At 43.7% G+C, this 21,414-nt stretch overlaps 1 protein-coding gene across 2 annotated transcripts in view; it reads left to right on the top strand.

The window, feature by feature from the left end:
- Nucleotides 1-21,414, top strand: part of dlc (deltaC) — a 282,002-nt gene that overhangs the window by 91,690 nt on the left and 168,898 nt on the right. For both annotated transcript variants that reach the window (XM_088011502.1, XM_088011501.1), the window contains exon 6: nucleotides 203-372. In XM_088011502.1, the coding sequence (XP_087867628.1) occupies nucleotides 203-372 (170 nt within the window). The remainder of the gene's footprint in view (nucleotides 1-202; nucleotides 373-21,414) is intronic.

Consider the following 21,414-nt stretch of genomic DNA (forward strand, 5'->3'; position numbering starts at 1 on the left):
GATGGAATATTGATCGATATCCCCCTGTGGATGCGACCCTTCTTACCGAGAAGCTATAACGTGTTTCATTTGTTTTCAGTAACTGTCCTAGAACTGGACCTAGAACCCGTCATATCCAGCAGGATCCAGTTGTTTTAGGTTCTCCAGCTTCTGATGTTTCATTTTGCTAATTCCTCCCTTCCTTCCTCTCTCTGGGCTCCAGATCTGAACTACTGCACCAACCACCGGCCGTGCCAGAACCAGGCGTCCTGCACCAACACCGGCGAGGGCAGCTACACCTGCAGCTGCCGGCCCGGCTTCTCCGGCGTCAACTGCGAGATCGAGACCAACGAGTGTGACAGCACCCCCTGCAGGAACGGAGGAAGCTGCACAGTACGTCACCAGAACCACTGAACCGCACCAGAACCACATTAGAACTGCACCAGAACCGCACCAGAACCACACCAGAACCACACCAGAACCACATTAGAACTACACCAGAAGCACATTAGAACCACTTTAGAACCACATTAGAACCGCACCAGAACCACATTAGAACCACACCAGAACCACACCAGAACCACATTAGAACCACACCAGAACCACACCAGAACCACATTAGAACCACACCAGAACCACACCAGAACCACATTAGAACCACACCAGAACCACATTAGAACCACACCAGAACCACTGAACCACATCAGATGAATCTGATTGCCTTTATTGTGACAAGAAGCACAATGAGAATTGGTGTCAGTCCAGGCCTTCCAGAGACGGCCCTCGGGGGGCGCTGCTCCTTCACTGGAGAGAAATGTCAGGACAAGATGAGAAGAAGAAAACAAATCAGTTTGTCCTAATAAACTAAATGCAGCGTTACAGAAAATCTCTGCACACATAAAGCAACACATAGACATGATGGGGGGCAGCGAAGGTGGTGGGTTGAAAAGGGGCCTGGGGGGCTTAGTGCGTTTATAGCTATCAAGAGTGTGTGTGTGTGTGTGTGTGTGCGTGTGTGTGTGTGTGTGAGAGCGTATGTTTGTGTGTGTGAGAGTGTGTGTGAGAGCGTGTGTGTGTGTGTGTGTGTGTGTGTGTGTGTGTGAGAGCGTATGTTTGTGTGTGTGAGAGTGTGTGTGAGAGCGTGTGTGTGTGTGTGTGTGTGTGTGTGTGTGTGTGTGTGTGCACGCGCGTTTCTTTGTAATCCCTTGTGGGGACGATTTTCCTGACATATACTACGTTGTGGGGACCAATTGCTCCTCATGGGGACCGGAGCCTGGTCCCCACAAGGGGAAACCCTGTTTATGGGTCAGGGGTCAGAGTTAGGGCTAAGGTATGAATTGAGTTTTGGTTGGTTAGGGTTAGGAAAAGGGTAAAGTCAGGTTTAGGTGTGGGTGTGTGTGTGTGTGAGAGCGTGTGTGTGTGTGTGAGAGCGTGTGTGTGTGTGTGAGAGTGTGTGTGTGTGAGAGTGTGTGTGCAGTCTGTGAACTACGCTGACTCTGTGTGCTGTCCGGATGGTTGGGACTTCATACTCAAGTGTATTGACTGTTTAATGTTCTCTTGTGAAAAATTCCTTTATTTTCCACAATCCTGATGGATACCAGTAAGTTTGATGAGCTATTTGGGTCCCTCTCTCCGTTTCTCCTCCATCCATGAAGCCTCAACACGGCTGTCATTACGGGGCAGAGCGTGGCAGTCACATGTCTGTTCATCCTGCTGAGTCAGCAGGGCTTCCGGCTGCGCATCGGGGCAGAGGAGCGCTGCCTTTAACTGCAATCAAACTGTTTATAATAAGTTTAGTTTATGTTCCAAAAGCAGAACTGTGATCAATGTAATCATGTGACTCCTATATGTGTAGCTGTCCAAAATGAGCATATGAACAACCTGCTGTTGTTCTGGGAAAAAATAAGTTAGACTCAACTTATCGGACCACCTCTGCTCTGCTGCTGATAAAGAAGTCCAGGATGGTTTCTGTTTTTTGTTCTTTTAATTCTGCATAATAGACTCTGCCTGTAAGTTGCCGTGAAGCATTTTTGCTTAAGTTTCTGATGTCACTGTGAATAGTCAATGTTGATTTTAAAAATATGTAAAGTTGTGTAGTTCCTAATCTCAACCTTATCAGCCTGGTGTCGCATGAAAACAGTGTTCGATGTGAGCACTGTTTCCACCAGGTGGTTTAATGTGCAACACTGAATACGCAGTCATAAATACTGACCTTTGTGCAGACCTGTCTGGTGGACGTCCGCTTCGAGTTCGGCGGACCTCCACAGACTGAAGTACGCTTGAGTATGTGGGGGCCTTAAGACGGTGATCGCTGCCCCTGATACGTGGTGGAGAGTTTCAGCGGCAGAGGCAGATCCTCACGGGAGAGGGAGCGGATGGTGAGCAGAGCATCTGGTCTACTTATCATCCAGGAGAGTTTAAGGAAGTCGGCTATCCAAAGCCCAGGAAGCCAGACAGAGATGGCAAAAGTTGGTCTACAGCCGACCTGCCCAAACTTCTTGAGAGCAAGATCTACTTTTTCTCTCACCAGCCGCCTGAGATCTACCTCATGACATGAAGACATAAAAATTGCAAATTAAACTCTATTGACTTATTTTATATGCAAATATGCATCAGTTGTAGCAGAAATAATAAAGTGACACAAAACCTGATGCAGTTTCTTCCTCAGTGAGATTCTGACACTGGGAGCAGGTTACTGGTTTCTCAGTCAGAAGCTGGTTTCAAACCAGCAGGTCAGTCAGTCATGGTGGATCTGAACTTTGGTTTGATGACCTCAGTATGAGAAACTACAGACAGATAGGAGGAACCAGAGAGCCCAGAAAAGGTAAATCTTCAGAAGTAGGGATATAATTTAATTTCACATAATTATCGCTGTAGAATTAGTTAAAGCTTAATTAAATATATTTGTCCTATTTGATGTTGTGACGTATGCTCACAAAGAACGAGGTCATTAGTCCAAGTTGGTCGTTTGTTGAATGTTCAGAAACTGCAGCAGGTGTGATGAGCCACAGCAACGGTAAACAGGTAAAACAACCCGAACAGGTGATCAACTCTAAACCGCTCCTACCTCTTTACTTCCTGTCTCTTTGTCGTTTAAGCCACCCGTTGCCGTGGCAACCGCCTGCGCCCCGCGAGCTGAGCAGAGACGGTAAAAACATTTAGTCCGTTACGATATCAGGTTTCCAGACTTGACATTTATTCCTGGATTATTAATAAGCCTCTCATGGACACAGCGCTGGTTGAGCAGCTCATTTAAACTCCTGCTCTGCTCTCAGTCGGTCTTTGAGTCGCCTTTTTTTTTTTCTTTTTTTTGTTAATGGAACCGAAATGCACCGAATTGCGCAACACCTTGTTGAAACAATAATTACTGAGATCATTAATTTTAACGTTTCATTGATTTTTTTTATAATTATTCTTTTTTAATGAAGCTACAAACGTTTAGGATCTCAGTGAATATTTTTGATAAGCCCGTCAGAAGAGGAAGTGCTGCTCTCAGCCTCCTGGCGGCGTTCAGATTGTCACCTGCTGAGATCGACGTATTGGGAACCCCTGGTCTAAACCATGTTTCAAATTATCATGCAAGTGATATTTTCTCAGATTTTCTTATATGGTCAATGCAAATGATGATCAGTATAGTTTTCAAGTCATGAGCTATTAGAGTATAAATCAGATTTTATTGAAGATATCTCCCTATGAGAACAGGATTTAAAAAATAAAATAAAAAACTGAAAATGCATTATTCCAAATTATTATGCACCGCAGACTTTTAAGACATTTTGTGGCTTGTAAAGAACTGCACATGGTCATTCTTTGAATGTGCAGCATTAAGTGGTCACATGTACTAAAATCAAAAGCTATTTCAATCAAAAACACAACAGACCAAGTTACAAGTTAACATAGGACCCCTTCTCTGTTATCACCTTCACAATGCTTGCATCCATTGAACTTGTGAGTTTGTTTCTGCTTGGATTTGTTTGCAGGATGTCAGAATAGTTTCCCAGAGCTGCTGTTTTGATGTGAACTGTGTCCCACCCTCATAGATCTTTTGCTTGAGGAAACTCCAGAGGCTCTCAGTGGAGTTGAGGTCAGGGGAGCGAGGCGCCACACCATGAGTTTCTTTGTTCTTATGCCCATAGCAGCCAATGACACAGAGGTACTCCTTGCAGCATGAGATGGAGCACCATCATGCATGAGGATGATTTTGCTACAGAAGGTACGGCTCTTCTTTCTGTACCATGGGAGAAAGTGATCAGTCAAGAAAGTCTGTTTACTTTGCTGAGGTCATTCTCACACCTTCAGCTCTCTCCCCAAAGCATGACTTCACCACCTCCATGCTGACGTAGCAGCCTTGTTGGGACATTGCGGCCATCCACCAATCATTCATTGTTGCACAACATTCATCATTGAACAAGACTGTCTGAAAATTAGTCTTCATGTATGTCTGGGCCCACTGCAGCCGTTTCTGCTTGTGTCCACCAGTCAGTGGCAACAGTCGGTTTATGCATAACAGCAAACCTCTGGAGGATCCGACACCTTGAGGTTTGTGGGACTCCAGAGGCACCAACAGCTTCAAATAACTGTTTGCTGCTTTGTAAAGGCATTTTAACAGCAGCTCTCTTAATTCAATTAATTTATCTAACAGAAACCTTCCTCATTATACCTTCATCTGAATCAGCCACAAATCTTTTCACAGTACGAATATCACTCTTCAGTTTTCGTTAAATGTTTTCATTCCTTGTCCACAGCACTATCCGACGCCTTTCAGCAGCAGAGATCCTTTATCTTTCCCATATTGCTTGAAACCTGTAGCCTGCTTAATAATGTGGAACATCCTTCTTATGTAGGTTTCCTTTTATTGAGCTCACCTGGCAAACTAATCAGCTGAGGAGACTGAGATTAATTGTAGTGATCCAAAGAGCCTTGAGACACAATTCCACAATTAATGGAACAACAAAAAATGAAATCTTTGACACTTGAATCCAATTTATATAATCGTTTGGAACATGGTGTAGTTTGGGTTGTTGGCGTAATTTCCATCCGCCCTAAAATCTCATTGGTTCATCTCAATGGCGATTCCAATCATCAAGATTAGAGCAGAAGTCCTGCCGGACTGATCTGGCAACATCTCCAGGGTCGATTCCATCCCGCCATCCAGCTCCAGGGTCTGCAGCTGGCCGGCAACTTTCTGCAAGAGTCAGTTTCTATGCACCACAAATTTGGAATAAACTTCCAGAAAACTGTAAAACAGCTGAAACACTGGGTGCCTTTAAATCTCAACTTAAAACCTATTTAGAGCTGCTTATGGCTAAATTAGGATTAGAATGTGGGTTTTGATGTCTTCGATGTTTTTCATGTTTTTATCTTTACTTTTTATCTTTTTTATATATCTCTTTATGTAAAGAAGTTTTAAAGGTTTGAGTCCTTGTCAAATGGCGGTTTGACTAAAGTCCTACAGAAGGAAAGGCTTGTAGAGCCGCTTATTTTCGAGGAGACCCCATAAGGGCAAGTCCTCATGTGGATAATGTTTTTATATATTTTATTTTATTTTTTTAAATCTCTTTATCTTTACTTTAATTTCTTTTTATTTCTCTTTCTCACTGTGTATTCAATGTCACATGCTGTTTTATTTTAATTATGTAAAGCACTTTGAAATGCCTTGCTGCTGAAATGTGCTATACAAATCAAATTTGATTGATTGATTGATTAACCAGTTTGTGACGCTAACATATAGCATGTTGGTCTGAGCATCTAACCAGTCAGCCTAAACCTTCACACAAGCTGGCAGCCTGACGATGGCCGGAACAGCTGCCGACACCTTCCACATTTCTCAATATTCCAGGGAAATGTGGAAGGTGTCATTTGGATTTTATGAAAAGTCCAAATGAGAATGAATCTTCAACACCTTCAAGGGACAAAATGGACAGACACACGGTCTTCATTTTCCACAGGGGTCCATAATAAATCCGAACATGTGTGTCCCATCAGGGCAGGAGCGCTCTCCTGAGCCCAGTCTTCTCATCAAAAAACTTGATCAATTGCTTGAGAGACCAGCTGACCAGATCCACGATTTATAGTCAGGAGGTTTTGAAAACAGCAGAGGACAGAGAGCAATAAAAAGCAGGTTAGGCAGTGGGTAGGGAGAAAAACATGCCTGATACTACACCAGAACCACCACCAAACAGAACCACCACTTGAACCGTAGGCAGAAATCCCGGGAGGTCAGGGGTCAGTACCCCCCAATCTTGGAAAAGTGTAGATTTGTCCCCACGAAATAAATCATAAGAGCAACCTTTGTATTCAAACAACATAAATATCAAAAGGCAAAAGAGACAATGAACGAAGTAAATCGGCCATTCATCTAAAAATAAAATAAGGATGAATTTTTAGAGCCCCCATTGTTAGAGCAATGGTTCAGTCCGATGTGTCGGAGGAGCAACAGCAGCACTAAGGAACGAGCCAAAGTCAGAGTGAGGAGCAAGCTGTGGCTCTGCAGCACAAACAGAAAAACCATCTAGTAAGTAAATACTTACAGCAAAACACATGCAACACATTTTATTTCTTTTCACTGCTCAATAGGAAGAAACACATTAACAGTAAAAATCAGACTAGTTTATTATGTCATTACTTTGGCTGAATCATGATAAACTGTTACATTATGCCTTGGACATCAAAACTGCCAATAATATAGCCAATAATGGCTACATTGCTTTGATAGACTTAAAAGGAATCCAAGACTAGTTGTAACAATCAACTTTATTTCAGAAATATTTATTTTAGATGTAAAATAAAGACTAAAAGCCTACAGTATTACTACTGTAGGCTGTTTAGTCTTTATGAATTTTAATAAAATATTTTCACACAACATGGCAAACGTAGTGATGCTGTTCACAGTGCAATGCATTCTGGGTAAATGATGTCTAATGGTCCAACTGCGCTAGCTCTGTCCAGTCGAAACAGCAATGAGTAACGTCTTTAAGCCTCTTTAAATGAACCGGACGTTGAAATCGATCTGAATGTAGAAATCACAAGAAGTAATGATGATGAGGAGGACCAAACACAGGAAGAGGACAGAATTGGCCATAGGTTGGCCATAGGAGCTGGTGTTTGCTGCTGCTGCCTTCAGCTTCATAAATGAAACAATGAATGATGGGTCCTCTGGTCGGACTGTGTGATCCGGTAAGTACTTGTCTAGCTCTGTGTCCGGTCTGGCCTTCTACTACTGCCACAGAACTCTGTTAGTATTTAAAGAGCTTCCAGTGCTGTCTGTCTGATGGTTCTCCCAGCGTTTTTGCTCTAGCAGCAGCTGGGTATTGGTGCTTTGTGGATAAAAACTGTCGACATGTCATTTGGTTTCAGCTTGTGAAGGTAGTGATCAACTGTTAAACCCTTTGTCAGTTTTGCACGTACAAATGACTCAAAGTCTTCTGGAGAGAAATGTTGAGGGCACAAACATTTCAGAAGTTGTGTTCGGCTCTGGCTCTCTCCCACTGTTCTCTCTTTTTTTTTTCATGTGGGAAGCGATCCAGACTCACCTAGCTGTTTTTTTTTTTTACAGCCAACAGTGACACAGTGTGGCATTGCCTAAAATTGCACCAGTCTAATGTAATATGATAATAAACAACTACTCAGGTAGAGTTAGCCTTCCTGTGTTTACTCTGTAGATTCCGGTACGGAACGGACCAAACCAGGTAATCAACCAATCAGATGAAAAGATGGCGACCTCCGTGGGTAAAAATATAAAAGATATACATTTTTGAAGTAAATGTGAGTTTTGGCATATCACAAACAGCATTTTTTTAGTTAATAGGAAACTTACAACATATTTAGGCCAACATTTTTTTAAGCTTTTTTGTCGAACGAAGCAAATATCTCAATCATATTTACCTCTAACTCTTATGTTAATGAGAAGAATTTGAAACAGGAGGGAGGGGCTGAGCGCTGCGAGTGGCTGACAGCTCAGTGTGTGGGAGCCGAGAGCAGAGAGAAAAAAAGAAAGTACGTTTTTATTTCTTGTCATCTTCAATGTAAAGCCTTTAAAATCACAAAATAAAATCTGAATATTTTTCTATAAAAACCCTGGCACTTAAAGCTCTTGGTTAAAGTTATGATGCTTCTCAGATATTAATTATTTCTGCCTGTTGAAGGATCCAGGACACGGAAAAACCAGAAGACGTTTTAAAATAAACAAACTTAAGTTATAATTTACTTAATGCAAAAGTTGTATTGAGAGTCTCTACAATAAATGAATAATTATGAGGAATTTTATTAAGTGGAATTATTTATTTCCACTTGTTAAATTATTTTTATTTAGAGCCTTAAATGTTTGTAAAGTTGTAGCAGAGATTAGATCAGTGACACTAAACCAAACTGATATCTGAAGATTTAAATTTTAGTTTTACTCCTACAGGTTTCCCCCAGTAAACCTGTCAGCCCGGCGGTCGGTCCAAGTTTTTGTATTAAAAGATGTTAAGTAGACAGAAAAAGTAAAAATATTACTAGGTAATTTTAAGTTACAGGAAAACATCACCAGTGAAAAGCCACACAAACCCACAGCTAGTCTTAAAAACATCAAATCAAAATTAAAATGAATATCAATTATTTGCACTTCTGTTTAATCCAAATTAAGCCAGCGGCTCCATCGGGCCCCCAGGGGTTCAGGGGCCATAAATGCTGATATTCTAACACAGACACATAAATGTAACATTTATTTATTGAGATGATCAATGCTGCTGAATTTGGTTTAATGCTTTCAGCTTAAATTAAAAGATTTTAAACTGTTTAACATTTAAATGTAAGATTTTAAGGAGCTGGTAGGTTTACTTTGTAAAACTTCAAAGAACAATATTCATAGCTAATTGTTTTGTTGCCATAGCAACAATCTGATGCTGCGAGTTTAATCTTTGAGTTTGAGCTGTTTGTTCACAGATACAAATGAATAAACTGGATTATAGCTGATTGTTTTTAGGTTGGCCAGTTAAACTCCTCCTCCTCTCCCAGATTAAATGTAACACAGAAGCTGCTAGAGCTGCTGATGTTGTAGCAGCTACAGGGGCCCCTCAGTCAGATTCTGCCCCAGGCCTCATCAGCCTTGGACCGGCCCTGCAGGATGAGGTAAATCTGCTGCACTGAGCAGAGATGAGCAACAAACAGGAGATTTAATTCAATGCTGCTAATGTGGCTTTAGCAGCTCTGACATTTCATGTCTGCTGAGTTTTAATAAGAATCTCAGAAACTGTTTTGGTTGCTGGAGTTTATGGGACGAGAGTTTCAGATCTCTGCTCGGCCGCACGCATCAACTCTGGCTACGTGGACAAAGCATTTGGTGTGGGTTGGTGCATCTGTAACCAGAAAAATAATAATAATATAAAACCAGCGTAATGTGTGACATCGAGGAGAGGCTAAAGCTCCTCACCTGCACCTGCACGATGAGGTTAGCGCTGGTTCGTTAGCTGCTAACGCTCCGACCAACCAGGAACACAGACATGAACTTTACAGGGCAGACAGCGCCACACGCTGGGCAGCGGGTTGAGGTGGAAACGCCGCATAATTCTTTGTTCACAAATATAAATCATTCTCACCGCTCCTCAACTCCTCTGAAAGAAAGACTACAAGTTATTCCTGTGGTTCACATAGAGCCGCACAACCAGAGCGAACAGGGTTCGTTTTAAACTCTTTCCTTGATGTGGAGTTCTCCCAAGAAAAATAACTACCCACACTGGGTTGGTGTAAATATCCATGCAGGTCAGCCTGAGTCCAGTTTGAGTGAAAGAAGGCGCGTTCAATCCGCGAAGAAGTAAACTTGAGATTAAGCAGCAGCAACGTGCAGCACCACTAGCGGAACAAGTCAGCGTTGGGCTGGGGGGCGGGGCCAATGACCGGGCCCCTCACATGTATCACCTGCACTGCTGGAAACTGTTGAATGGGGGGGGGCATTTGTCGTTTGATTTTTGCCCAGGAAGCACATTGGCTAAACCATGAGTGAAACAGTTACTGGGACTGACTACTATATTGAGGGACAGTAACTTTAACTTTCTGAACAGGCGAGGGCGCACTTTCTCCGTCTATAATCAGAAATCAAGACGAGTTGAAACCATTCCTCCCTCCCTGGCACCTCCAGACCCGGCCCCCCATGGGCACCCATACAAGCCCGGGCCTGGGGACAGCCGACCCCCCAGGCCCCTCTATACCTCCGCGCCTGTGCAGAGGTGCCAGCTGTGTGACTGGTCCACTCTCCCAGCTTTAAATGCGTAAACTATAAACTTATCTTTTAGGAATAAATTTTCTCTGCCAGTGTAACACTCAGGGGAACAGAGATGCTTTCAATGCGTATAAAAAATAAATAAATAAAAAATAAAAAAATCCCTTCTCACCCTCCGCGGTCTCTCTCTCTTTCATCCTCTGAGCTCGGGTCCTCTACCAGAGGCCTGGGAGCTTGAGGTTCTCCTCCAGTATCGTGGCTGTGCCTAGAACTGCACATTTCTTGACTGAGATGTCTGATGTTGTTCCTGGGATCTGTTTGAGCCACTGCTCCAGTTTGGGGGTGACTGCCCCGAGGGCCCCGATGACCACAGGCACCACTGTGGTCTTCACCTTCCAGGCCTTCTCCAGTTCCTCTCTGAGGCCCTGGTATTTCTCCAGTTTCTCCTTTTTCCTGATGTTGTGGTCACTTGGTATTGCTACATCCACCACAACGGCTTTCCTCTGCTCTTTATCCACCACCACAATGTCCGGTTGGTTCGCCATTACCATCTTGTCTGTCTGGATCTGGAAGTCCCACAGGATCTTAGCTCGGTCATTCTCCACCACCTTTGGGGGTGTTCCCCACTTTGACCTCGGGGCTTCCAGTCCATATTCGGCACAGATGTTCCTGTACACTATGCCCGCCACTTGGTTATGTCGTTCCATGTACGCTTTCCCTGCCAGCATCTTGCACCCTGCTGTTATGTGCTGGACTGTCTCAGAGGCCTCCTTGCACAACCTACACCTTGGGTCTTGTCTGGTGTGGTAGATCTGAGCCTCTATTGCTCTGGTGTTTAGGGCCTGTTCCTGGGCAGCCAGGATGAGGGCCTCTGTGCTGTCCTTGAGTCCAGCTTTCTCCAACCATTGGTAGGATTTCCTGATATCAGCCATTTCAGTTATTTGTCGGTGGTACATCCCATGTAGGGGCTTGTCCTCCCATGATGGTTCCTCCAGCACCTTGTCCTCTGTTCCCCATTGCCTGAGACATTCGCTGAGCACATCGTCCGTTGAGGCTTTGTCCTTGATGTATTTATGGATCTTGGATGTTTCATCCTGGACAGTGGCTCTCACACTCACTAGTCCTCTGCCTCCTTCCTTATGGCTTGTGTACAGTCTCAGGGTGCTGGATTTGGGGTGGAACCCTCCATGCATGGTTAGTAGCTTCCGAGTCTTAACATCCGTGGTCTTTATCTCTTCCATTGGCCAGCTGATTATTCCTGCAGGGTATCTGATTATTGGTAAGGCATAGCTGTTTATCGCACGGATCTTGTTCTTGCCATTGAGCTGGCTTCTCAGGACTTGCCTTATTTGTTGGAGGTATTTGGCTGTGGCTCCTTTCCTTTTGACATCATTGAGGTTGCCATTTGCTTGTGGTATTCCCAGGTACTTGTAGCTGTGCTCTATGTCTGCTATTGTTCTATCTGGGAGTGAGACCCCTTCTGTGCGGACGACCTTCCCTCTCTTTGTAACCATCCGACTACACTTCTCTAGTCCGAATGACATCCCAATGTCAGTGCTGTAGATCCTGGTGGTGTGGTGTGGATCAGTGAGTCCATGTCTCGCTCGTTCTTGGCGTACAGCTTGATGTCATCCATGTAGAGGAGGTGACTGATTGTGGCCCCGTTCTTGAGTCGGTATCCTTAGCCAGTCTTGTTGATGATTTGGCTGAGGGGGTTCAGGCCTATGCAGAACAGCGGCGGGGACAGAGCATCTCCTTGGTATATGCCGCAATTGATGGACACTTGTGCTAGTGGTTTGCAGTTGGCTTCAAGGGTGGTTTTCCACAGCCCCATCAAGTTTGCAATGAAGGCTCTTAGAGTCCTGTTGATGTTGTACATCTCTAAGCATTCAATGATCCAAATGTGTGGCATTGAGTCATAGGTTTTCCTGTAATCAATCCAAGCTGTACACAAGTTGGTGTGTCGGGTTTTGCAGTCTCGGGCGACTGTGTGGTCTACAAGGAGTTGGTGTTTTGCTCCTCTGCTGTTTATGCCGATGCCCTTCTGTGCCATGCTCATGTATTTATCCATGTGTCCGCTTATCTTAGCCGCTATGATGCCTGACATGAGCTTCCATGTTGTAGAGAGACAGGTTATTGGCCAATAGTTGGATGGGACTGAACCCTTTGAGGGATCCTTCTGGATCAGGATTGTGCCCCCTTCAGTTAACCATTCAGGGTGACTCCCATTTTGTAGCAGCTGCTTCATTTGAACTGCCAGTCGCTCATGGAGGGCAGTGAGTTTCTTCAGCCAGTAGGCATGGATCATGTCAGGCCCTGGTGCTGTCCAGTTTTTCTTACCTGAGACTCTTTCTTGGACATCTGCCATTGTGATAGTTATCAGGGCTTGTTCAGGGAGGTTGCTGTGGTCATCTTGTAGAGAGATTAGCCCAGGGGTGCCCAAAGTCGGCCCTCAAGGGTTGGCATCCTGCATGGTTTAGTTCTCCCCCCTCTGGTAGTAACAACCTTCTCAGCATGTCAGTATTCTTCTTAGGCCTATAATGAGCCATCATTTGATCCAGGTGCATTAAACCAGGGAAAGAACTAAAACATGCAGTATGCCGGGCCTCCTGGACCGACATTGGACACCCCTGGATTAGCCACTGTGCATTGCTGTTGTGGGACGCCTCCCTTTCCCATATGCCTTTCCGGTATTGTCCAGTCTCCAGCCTTGGTGGGTCTGCTCTGTTGTTATTACCCTGCCATTGAGAGTACACTTTAGCTGGTTGGGTGGAGAAGAGCCGGTTAATCCTCCTGGCTTAATTTTCTCTCGTGTATCTCTTTAGGTGGCCATTTCTTTTGTTTGGCAGTTTCTAGTGCTTCAGACATGGGCATTTGGCTATACTTCTTGGGTACTGCTCTTTTCATCGCACCTCTTTGGAGTTCTGACAGTTGGCTCACTTCCCTCCTTACCTTGATTTCAGCCTCTAACCGTCTTTTCCATGGTGGGTATTGAATCTTATGGATCTTATGGTTGCTCTTATAGCCAAGCATCTCCACGATCACTGATGCTGAGTTGTACATCACAGGTTTTCCCCCAGAAAACTTGCTAAGCCCAGTGGTTGTGGTGTCGAGGCGGTCCACTGGGAGCCCACCATGTTTTTGTATTAAAAGATGTTAAATAGACAGGAAATGTAAAAATATAACTGCGTAATTATATGTTACAGGAAAACGGCACCAGTGAAACAATATTTAAACCCACAACTAGTCTTAAAAACAACTAATCAAAAAATACAATTAAAATGAATATCAATTGAATATCAATTACTTGCACTTCTGTTTAATCCAAAATAAGTCAGCAGCTCCATAAGGACCCCAGGGCTTCAGGGGCCCCATAAATGCCAATATTTTAACACAGACCACAGATATATACATGTAATTTTTTTATTGAGAGGATCAATGCTGCTAAATTTGATTTAATGGTTTCAACACACATAAATTAAAAGATTTTAAATTATTTAACATTTATATGTAAGATTTAAAGGAGCTGGCAAGTTTACTTTGTAAAAATTCAAAGCACTGCACTGCGCAGAGATGCGCAACAAACGGGAAATTTAATTCAATGCTGCTAATGTGAATTTAGTAGCTCTTTCATTTAGTGTCTGTTGAGTTTTTAACAAGGGAACACAAACTATTTTGGTTGGTCCAGTTAATGAGACGAGTTTCTCAGATCTCCACACAGCCGCACTCATTAACTCTAGTTAACTATACCAAAGGACAAAGCATTTGGTATAGTTTGATGCATCATGTAACCAGAAAAATACTACTACTAATAATAAAATAATATAAAACCAGTGGGATGCGTGACTGCGAAGCGGCGAGCGCGAAAGCTCCTCACCGGACTGATCTTGCATGATGAGGTTAGTGCTGATTTGTTAAGCACTAACGCTTCGACCAATCGCGAACACAGACATAAACTTTATCAGCACAGACAGAGCCAGGCGCTGGGCAGCGTGTTGAAATGGAAAAGCTGCACAAAATTCTTTGTCCACAAACATAAATCATTCTCACCGCTCGCTCAACACACCTCTGAAAGTTCGACTACAAGTTATTCCTGTGGTTCACGTAGAGCTGCGCAACCAGAGCTAACGCGGTGGGGTTTAAACTCCTACCTTGATCAAAAAATCTGGAAAGAATCATAGTTCCTCACAGGGGGTGGATGTAAATATCCATGCAGGTTAGCTTGTGTCCAGTTTGAGTGAAAGGAGGCGAGGGGGATCCGCGATGAAGTAAACTTAATCCAGCTGCTGCAGCACACGAGGCAACATGCAGAGGTGCCAGCGGTGTGATTGGCCCGGCTTAAAATGCATAAACTATAAGCTTGTCTTCTATAAACATATCTTTTAGAAATAAGTCTGCTCCGCCAGTGAAACGCTTAGAGCAATAGAGACGCTTGCAATACGGCAAAAATAAAAGGCGTTATTTTAAAATTATTATTTTTCTAAAAACATAAACAAGAAATGCTTAGCCTTGCGGTGGGGCTAGCATAGCGTGGCGGGCCACCAAGCCTGTAATACACTGGCAGAAACCCTGCATCAGCTCATTGGTTTCCCTTTTGGTGTTGGTAGGGATCGTTCTCAATGCTTCATTCACATCTTCAATGAGACTTACTGATGGTACAGGGTGGCCCACAAAAAAGTAGCCTGCGTTACTATTACTGCCGGCTTTCCGTAATGAAAGAAAGAACTTGAAATGCCAAAATCTTTACTCACTCTTTACAGAAAGTGCTGGAAATGATCCCATTGTGCGTCAATGCACTTTTGGGCGCGCCTTAACATATTGTCATATACGCGACGCAACTCTGGGGCACCAATGCTCTGAATTGCATTATGCATATTGTCTTTCAACTGCTGTAAAGTTCTCGGGTTATTAGCGTACATTTTTCCCTTCAAATTGCCCCACAGATAAAAGTCACAAGTTAAGTCCGTCGATCTCGGTGGCCACAATCCTTTGGTGACAATTCTGTCTTTTGTAAATGCCTCCCGAATTCGTGCCAGTGACATGTGTGACAAGTCGCGCCGTCCTGTTGGAAGAAGGCGTACTCGCGTTCTTCCAGCGTCAACTGTCCGTAAAATTCCTCAAAAATTCTCATATACACTTTCGTGTTCACTGTGGAAGGATTCACTGGGGAAGGATTCACTCGGCACGCCACTCTGGCAGGAAGGAGGGCTACTTTTTCGTGCGCCACCCTGAACTTCACTCAGCCGTTGTAATTGGTGTCAGGGTTGTCTGGTGTTCATTCGGGCCATAATTCTGTCTCTCAGGTCAGTTGTTGCCTTGTTCAGCTTTGATGGCTCGTTCATTATTGTGGCTGCATACCCAATCTCTGGACGGGGAGTTGGAGTTAACTCCCCTCTTACCTGTTGGATGGATGAATGATCTAACACTGAGCTACTAGATGTTTATGTCTGTCCCCAGTTAGTGTTGACTGGGGATGTCGAACTAACCATTCCTCCCACATTCTTTGCATGTAGCCCCTCTGACTAGGGTTACTTGAGTAGTAGCATTCCAACAGATCCATGTTTTCACCTCTCGCCCATTTCCGTCTTGTTCCAGTAGTCCATTTTTCATCAGGGTGCTCTGGTTCCCCAGCACCTGACGCAGACCTTGTTTGGCTGACTGGATCGCTCATAGCTCAATGAGATATTATACATATATATATATATATATATATATATATATATATATATATATATATATACACAGACATACATACATACATCAGTGTTGTAGTACTCGAGACCGGTCTCGAGACCAGTTTTTGATGGTCTTGGTCTCGTCTTTGACTCGACCGCATTTGGTCTCGGTCTCGGGCGCTGAGGACTCGGCATTTTATTTCAAGACCAGTCAAGACCGCAACTGTGAAAATATCACTAAACGTACAGCATACTGTCCAGTTTATTTGTTAACATCTTTGTTTTCACTGGATGCAAAACGCACCGATTAAAATCCAACCAATAACGTGTTTCTGTTACTCCCTCTCCCCACCTTTCACTCGCACGCGGCGCTCCAAGACATGCGCAGTGGTTTCCTCTCAGCAGCAGAAGATGTCTGTCTGACCGTCAGTAATAATAGCGCTGCATAAATCATAAGAAATCCGATGGCCACAGCTAACTCAGCAGCGCTTCGCTTTCACAGACGGTGGGGACAAAGTCTAACTTTTTTCGTCACTTAGAAAAGTAGCTCAAAGAAAGGTAAGCTCTAATGACGTGATGTTAGGAAAGCTAGCTATACAGAGACATGTTATTTGTGATGAAAAAAAGTCACTCACTGCGCTGAATTATTGTGCGGAGATGTTGACTGACTTGTTGTATTATGGGACAACGCTGTGTCCAAAAGTCTGCAATATAGTGATGTGACATTCAGGAACAGTACGATTCATCTGCTCATCTCTTTACTTATTAGATAGGACTGGAGTGTCGCTGAGAGCCGTTGTTCTATCAGATAGCCATACGCTGTCAGGATAGCATGCATGCAGTGAGTACCATGCCCGCGCATTAAGAAGTCCGACCGTCAGTGGAGTTGTCAGTTCAGCAGAGGCAACAAGTTATGACGAAAATAAGTCATTAAATTGTTCATAATATGATATAATATGACTAGATATACATGCGTTGTCGTGGTTTCAAAGTGTATTTAAAGCAGAGTCTAGCTGCAGTCAACTACAACACACCCACATGTAAAACTCATTAATCTACTTACTTAACCACTAAGTTAGGATGCCATACAGCTGTTAATAACAAAGTGTATGATGATCTACGTCATGATTCTATGTTGCTGATTAAATAAAATCATATGGTAATGACAGCGTATACATGACTGAGCTAAGCGTACGACTATCTGACAACGTATGCTGATCTAACAGAACACCGTTCTATCAGATTACCGTACGCTGTCAGAATAGCATACATGCAGTGAGTACCAGGCCTGTGCATCCGCATTAATAATCCGACAGTCAGAGGAGTTGTCAGTTCACCATACGCAGCAAGTTTATAATATGACATAATATGATAACTAGATAAATATACATGCGTTGTCGTGGTTTCAAAGTGTATTTAAAGTAAGTCTGACTGCAGCTGCAGTCAACTACAACACACGCCCGTGTAAAACTCATTAACCTACTTAACCGCTAAGTCAGGATGCCATACAAGTGTTGATAAAGTGTATGATGATCTACGTCAGGGGTGTCAAAGTCAAATGGACGGAGGGCCAAATAAAAAATTTAGCTACAAGCCGAGGGCCGGACTGATCGAATGTTCATTGAAATTTTTTTAAATGACGCATATAGTCTAGTGAACCTAATTGAACCTACTGAAAACCTAACAAGTATATTCCAATATGATCAGATAAATAAAGCAATATTTTCTTATGGCTCTGTCAGTAATCTTTAATTTTCAACAGACACAACTGAAATATTTTTAAAATATAATTGGATTGAAATACAATAAAATAAAGTGCAAAAATCTATTAATCAAAAGCAACACTTTCATCAAGGAGAAGTAACATGCAGTGAAAGCAAATATTAAACTTTAACTTTTAAACTTGAACTGAGTAAAAACTCTAAATATGTGATTGCACAGTAATGTTCACTTGTTTGAGGTTGAGGGTGATACTTGGTGGTGTCCCATCTTTTCCACAAGTTCATCAATGTTCGGGGTAAGGCTCTGAGCTGAGGAAATCCTCAGAATTGAGTGAAGGTGTGAAAATGGATTATATATATATATATATATATATATATATATATATATATATATATATATATATATATATATATATATATATAGGTGTAGCCTTTGTTCCATGTCCATATTCTTGTTTTTGTCCGCGTGTTTCATTTCATAATGTCGTCTCAGATTATACTCTTTCAGTACCGCCACACTTTCTCCACACAGAAGACACACAGGTTTTCCAGCTACCTCCGTGAACATATACTCCGACTCCCACCTTGTTTGAAACCCCCGGTTCTCAGTGTCCACCTTCCTTTTTGCCATTTTTGATGGGTATCTGAAAGTTAATTTTACAGTTATGTTGACGACTGCTGTGCTTCTAGACCGGACGTGTCGCCGGCGACACATCTAAATTTGCAGTACCGTAATTCCGCCACACGTAGCGCTAAGTGGAAAAATTCCAACGGTTTCTGAAAGGGGAGGCGTTGCCCTTTCCAGCAAGTATCGGGTTAATACGGTAACTTCGCAGCTGCAGCTGCAGAGAGTGTAATTAATCCGGGGGGCACTCGTTTAATAGACGGTATATTTCGGCAATAACTTGGTGGATATTGAAAGTTCCGGTTGTTATGGATACATGGGTAAGTACATCATCTCACAGAACATTTAAAGAACTACTTTCAGTTCAAATAAGGAAGATATTTTTTTTCAGACGGGGTGCCGGCTTGCTGCGGTCTGCGGGCCGGTTCTAATAATAAAGCAAGATCATTCCAGGGGCCGTAAAAAACCTTCTCGCGGGCCGGATGTGGCCCGCGGGCCTTGACTCTGACATATGTGATCTACGTCATGATTCTATGTTGCTAATTAAATAAAATGATATAGTAATTATTAGCGACTATCAAACAAAGTCGCTGAGTAGGGGAGTGGTTGTTGACGCGCAAGCTGATCAAAACGTAAATCCAAGCTGCAGTTGCAATGATTTTATTGTCAATATCCAAAGGCAAACAGTGTTCAAAAGCAGCATAAAACGGATCCGTAGAATTAAACAGTGATCAAAGACAAAACATAGCGGTCAGCAAAAAGTAGACCTCCCCCATCACCCACTCACTGAAGTCACCAGGTGAGCAACAGGTGATCTACAATCACTAATAACACCACGTGATCTCACATTACCCCTATCCACAACAGTAATGACGTGTCTGACAGATATAGCCATGAGTTCGTTCTAAGCGTGTGACGATCTGACAGCGTATGCTGACCTGACAGAACACTCTTCTTTGCTCTTGTAATGCTCTGCATACACTGCAGTACGTATCATTATTTTATTTAATTATGTACATTGATATTTTTTTAATTAACAAATAAATAAAACACAAGAATGAAAGAGAACCCAGAGCATATACATTGCTCTTTGATTGTTTTCGTTCAAAGTGGCAGCTGTAATGTGTGCCATGGTGTCAGACTACCTGGCTTCATGTAGTGGGAGAGAGGGGGAGAACAGTCACGATGAGCGCCTTGTGCATGGTTACTTCTTGCTTGTTGCTCCTTGGTCAGTGTTCATAGTTGAGCGTTATTTGCCATCTGGGCGTTGCCTCAATTGCTATGTTAAATGGTACAGAGAGTGGTGGTTTCTGACATGAGCAATATAGGCAAATGCCCAGGGCGTTATCTTTTTAGGGATGGCACGAGACCACCGCAGATTGTAAGCACAGAGATGGAAGCAAAGCAGAAAAAAAAGTTTGTTCTGCTTTTAATATTGGTAAAATTTATCAAGTATTTAATATCTAGGTCTTTGTATGGGAATACGGATCTTTCAGATCAGTTTGAGAAGCAATTTTGATCATATTTCACATTTTATCGTGTAATATAGCGTTGGTCTTGGTCTTGACTCAGTCTCGACTTTCCTCGGTCTTGGTCTTGACTTGGTCTCGGACCCTAAAAGTCTTGGTCTTGTCTCGGTCTCGATACACTCTGGTCTTGGTCTTGTCTTGGTCTCGGGTTAGGTGGTCTAGACCACTACACTGACATACAAAAAAAAATTCCCTTCTCACCCTCTGCGGGTGGTCTCTCTCTTTCATCCTCTGAGCTTGGGTCCTCTACCAGAGGCCTGGGAGCTTGAGGGTTCTGCGCAGTATCTTGGCTGTGCCTAGAACTTCACATTTCTGGACTGAGATGTCTGATGTTGTTCCTGGGATCTGTTTGAGCCACTACCCCTGTTCAGTGACTGCCCCGAGGGCCCCAATGACTACAGGCACCACTGTGGTCTTCACCTTCCAGGCCTTCTCCAGTTCCTCTCTGAGGCCCTGGTATTTCTCCAGTTTCTCATGCTCCTTTTTCCTGATGTTGTGGTCACTTGGTATTGCTACATCCACCACAACGGCTTTCCTCTGTTCTTTATCCACCACCACAATGTCCAGTTGGTTCGCCATTACCATCTTGTCTGTCTGGATCTGGAAGTCCCACAGTCATTCTCCACCATCTTTGGGGGTGTTACCCACTTTGATCTCAGGGCTTCCAGTCCATATTCTGCACAGATGTTTCTGTACACTATGCCCGCCACTTGGTTATGTTGTTCCATGTATGCTTTCCCTGCCAGCATCTTGCACCCTGCTGTTATGTGCTGGACTGTCTCAGAGGCCTCCTTGCACAACCTACACCTTGGGTCTTGTCTGGTGTGGTAGATCTGAGCCTCTATTGCTCTGGTGTTTAGGGCCTGTTCCTGGGCAGCCAGGATGAGGGCCTCTGTGCTGTCCTTGAGTCCAGCTTTCTCCAGCCATTGGTAGGATTTCCTGATATCAGCCACTTCAGTTATTTGTCGGTGGTACATCCCATGTAGGGGGGCTTGTCTTCCCATGATGGTTCCTCCAGCACCTCGTCCTCTGTTCCCCATTGCCTGAGACATTCGCTGAGCACATCGTCCGTTGAGGCTTTGTCCTTGATGTATTTATGGATCTTGGATGTTTCATCCTGGACAGTGGCTCTCACACTCACTAGTCCTCTGCCTCCTTCCTTACGGCTTGTGTACAGTCTCAGGGTGCTGGATTTGGGGTGGAACCCTCCATGCATGGTTAGTAGCTTCCGAGTCTTAACGTCCGTGGTCTTTATCTCTTCCATTGGCCAGCTAATTATTCCTGCAGGGTATCTGATTATTGGTAAGGCATAGCTGTTTATCGCACGGATCTTGTTCTTGCCATTGAGCTGGCTTCTCAGGACTTGCCTTATTCGTTGGAGGTATTTGGCTGTGGCTCCTTTCCTTGTGACCTCATCAAGGTTGCCATTTGCTTGTGGTATTCCCAGGTACTTGTAGCTGTGCTCTATGTCTGCTATTGTTCCCTCTGGGAGTGAGACCCCTTCTGTGCGGACGACCTTCCCTCTCTTTGTAACCATCCGGCCACACTTCTCTAGTCCGAATGACATCCCAATGTCAGTGCTGTAGATCCTGGTGGTGTGGATCAGTGAGTCGATGTCTCGCTCGCTCTTGGCGTACAGCTTGATGTCATCCTTGTAGAGGAGGTGACTGATTGTGGCCCCATTCTT

Source organism: Poecilia mexicana, unplaced genomic scaffold (assembly GCF_051168715.1).
Source record: "Poecilia mexicana isolate PSO_F unplaced genomic scaffold, ASM5116871v1 scaffold_13, whole genome shotgun sequence".
Taxonomy (NCBI): Eukaryota; Metazoa; Chordata; class Actinopteri; order Cyprinodontiformes; family Poeciliidae; genus Poecilia; species Poecilia mexicana.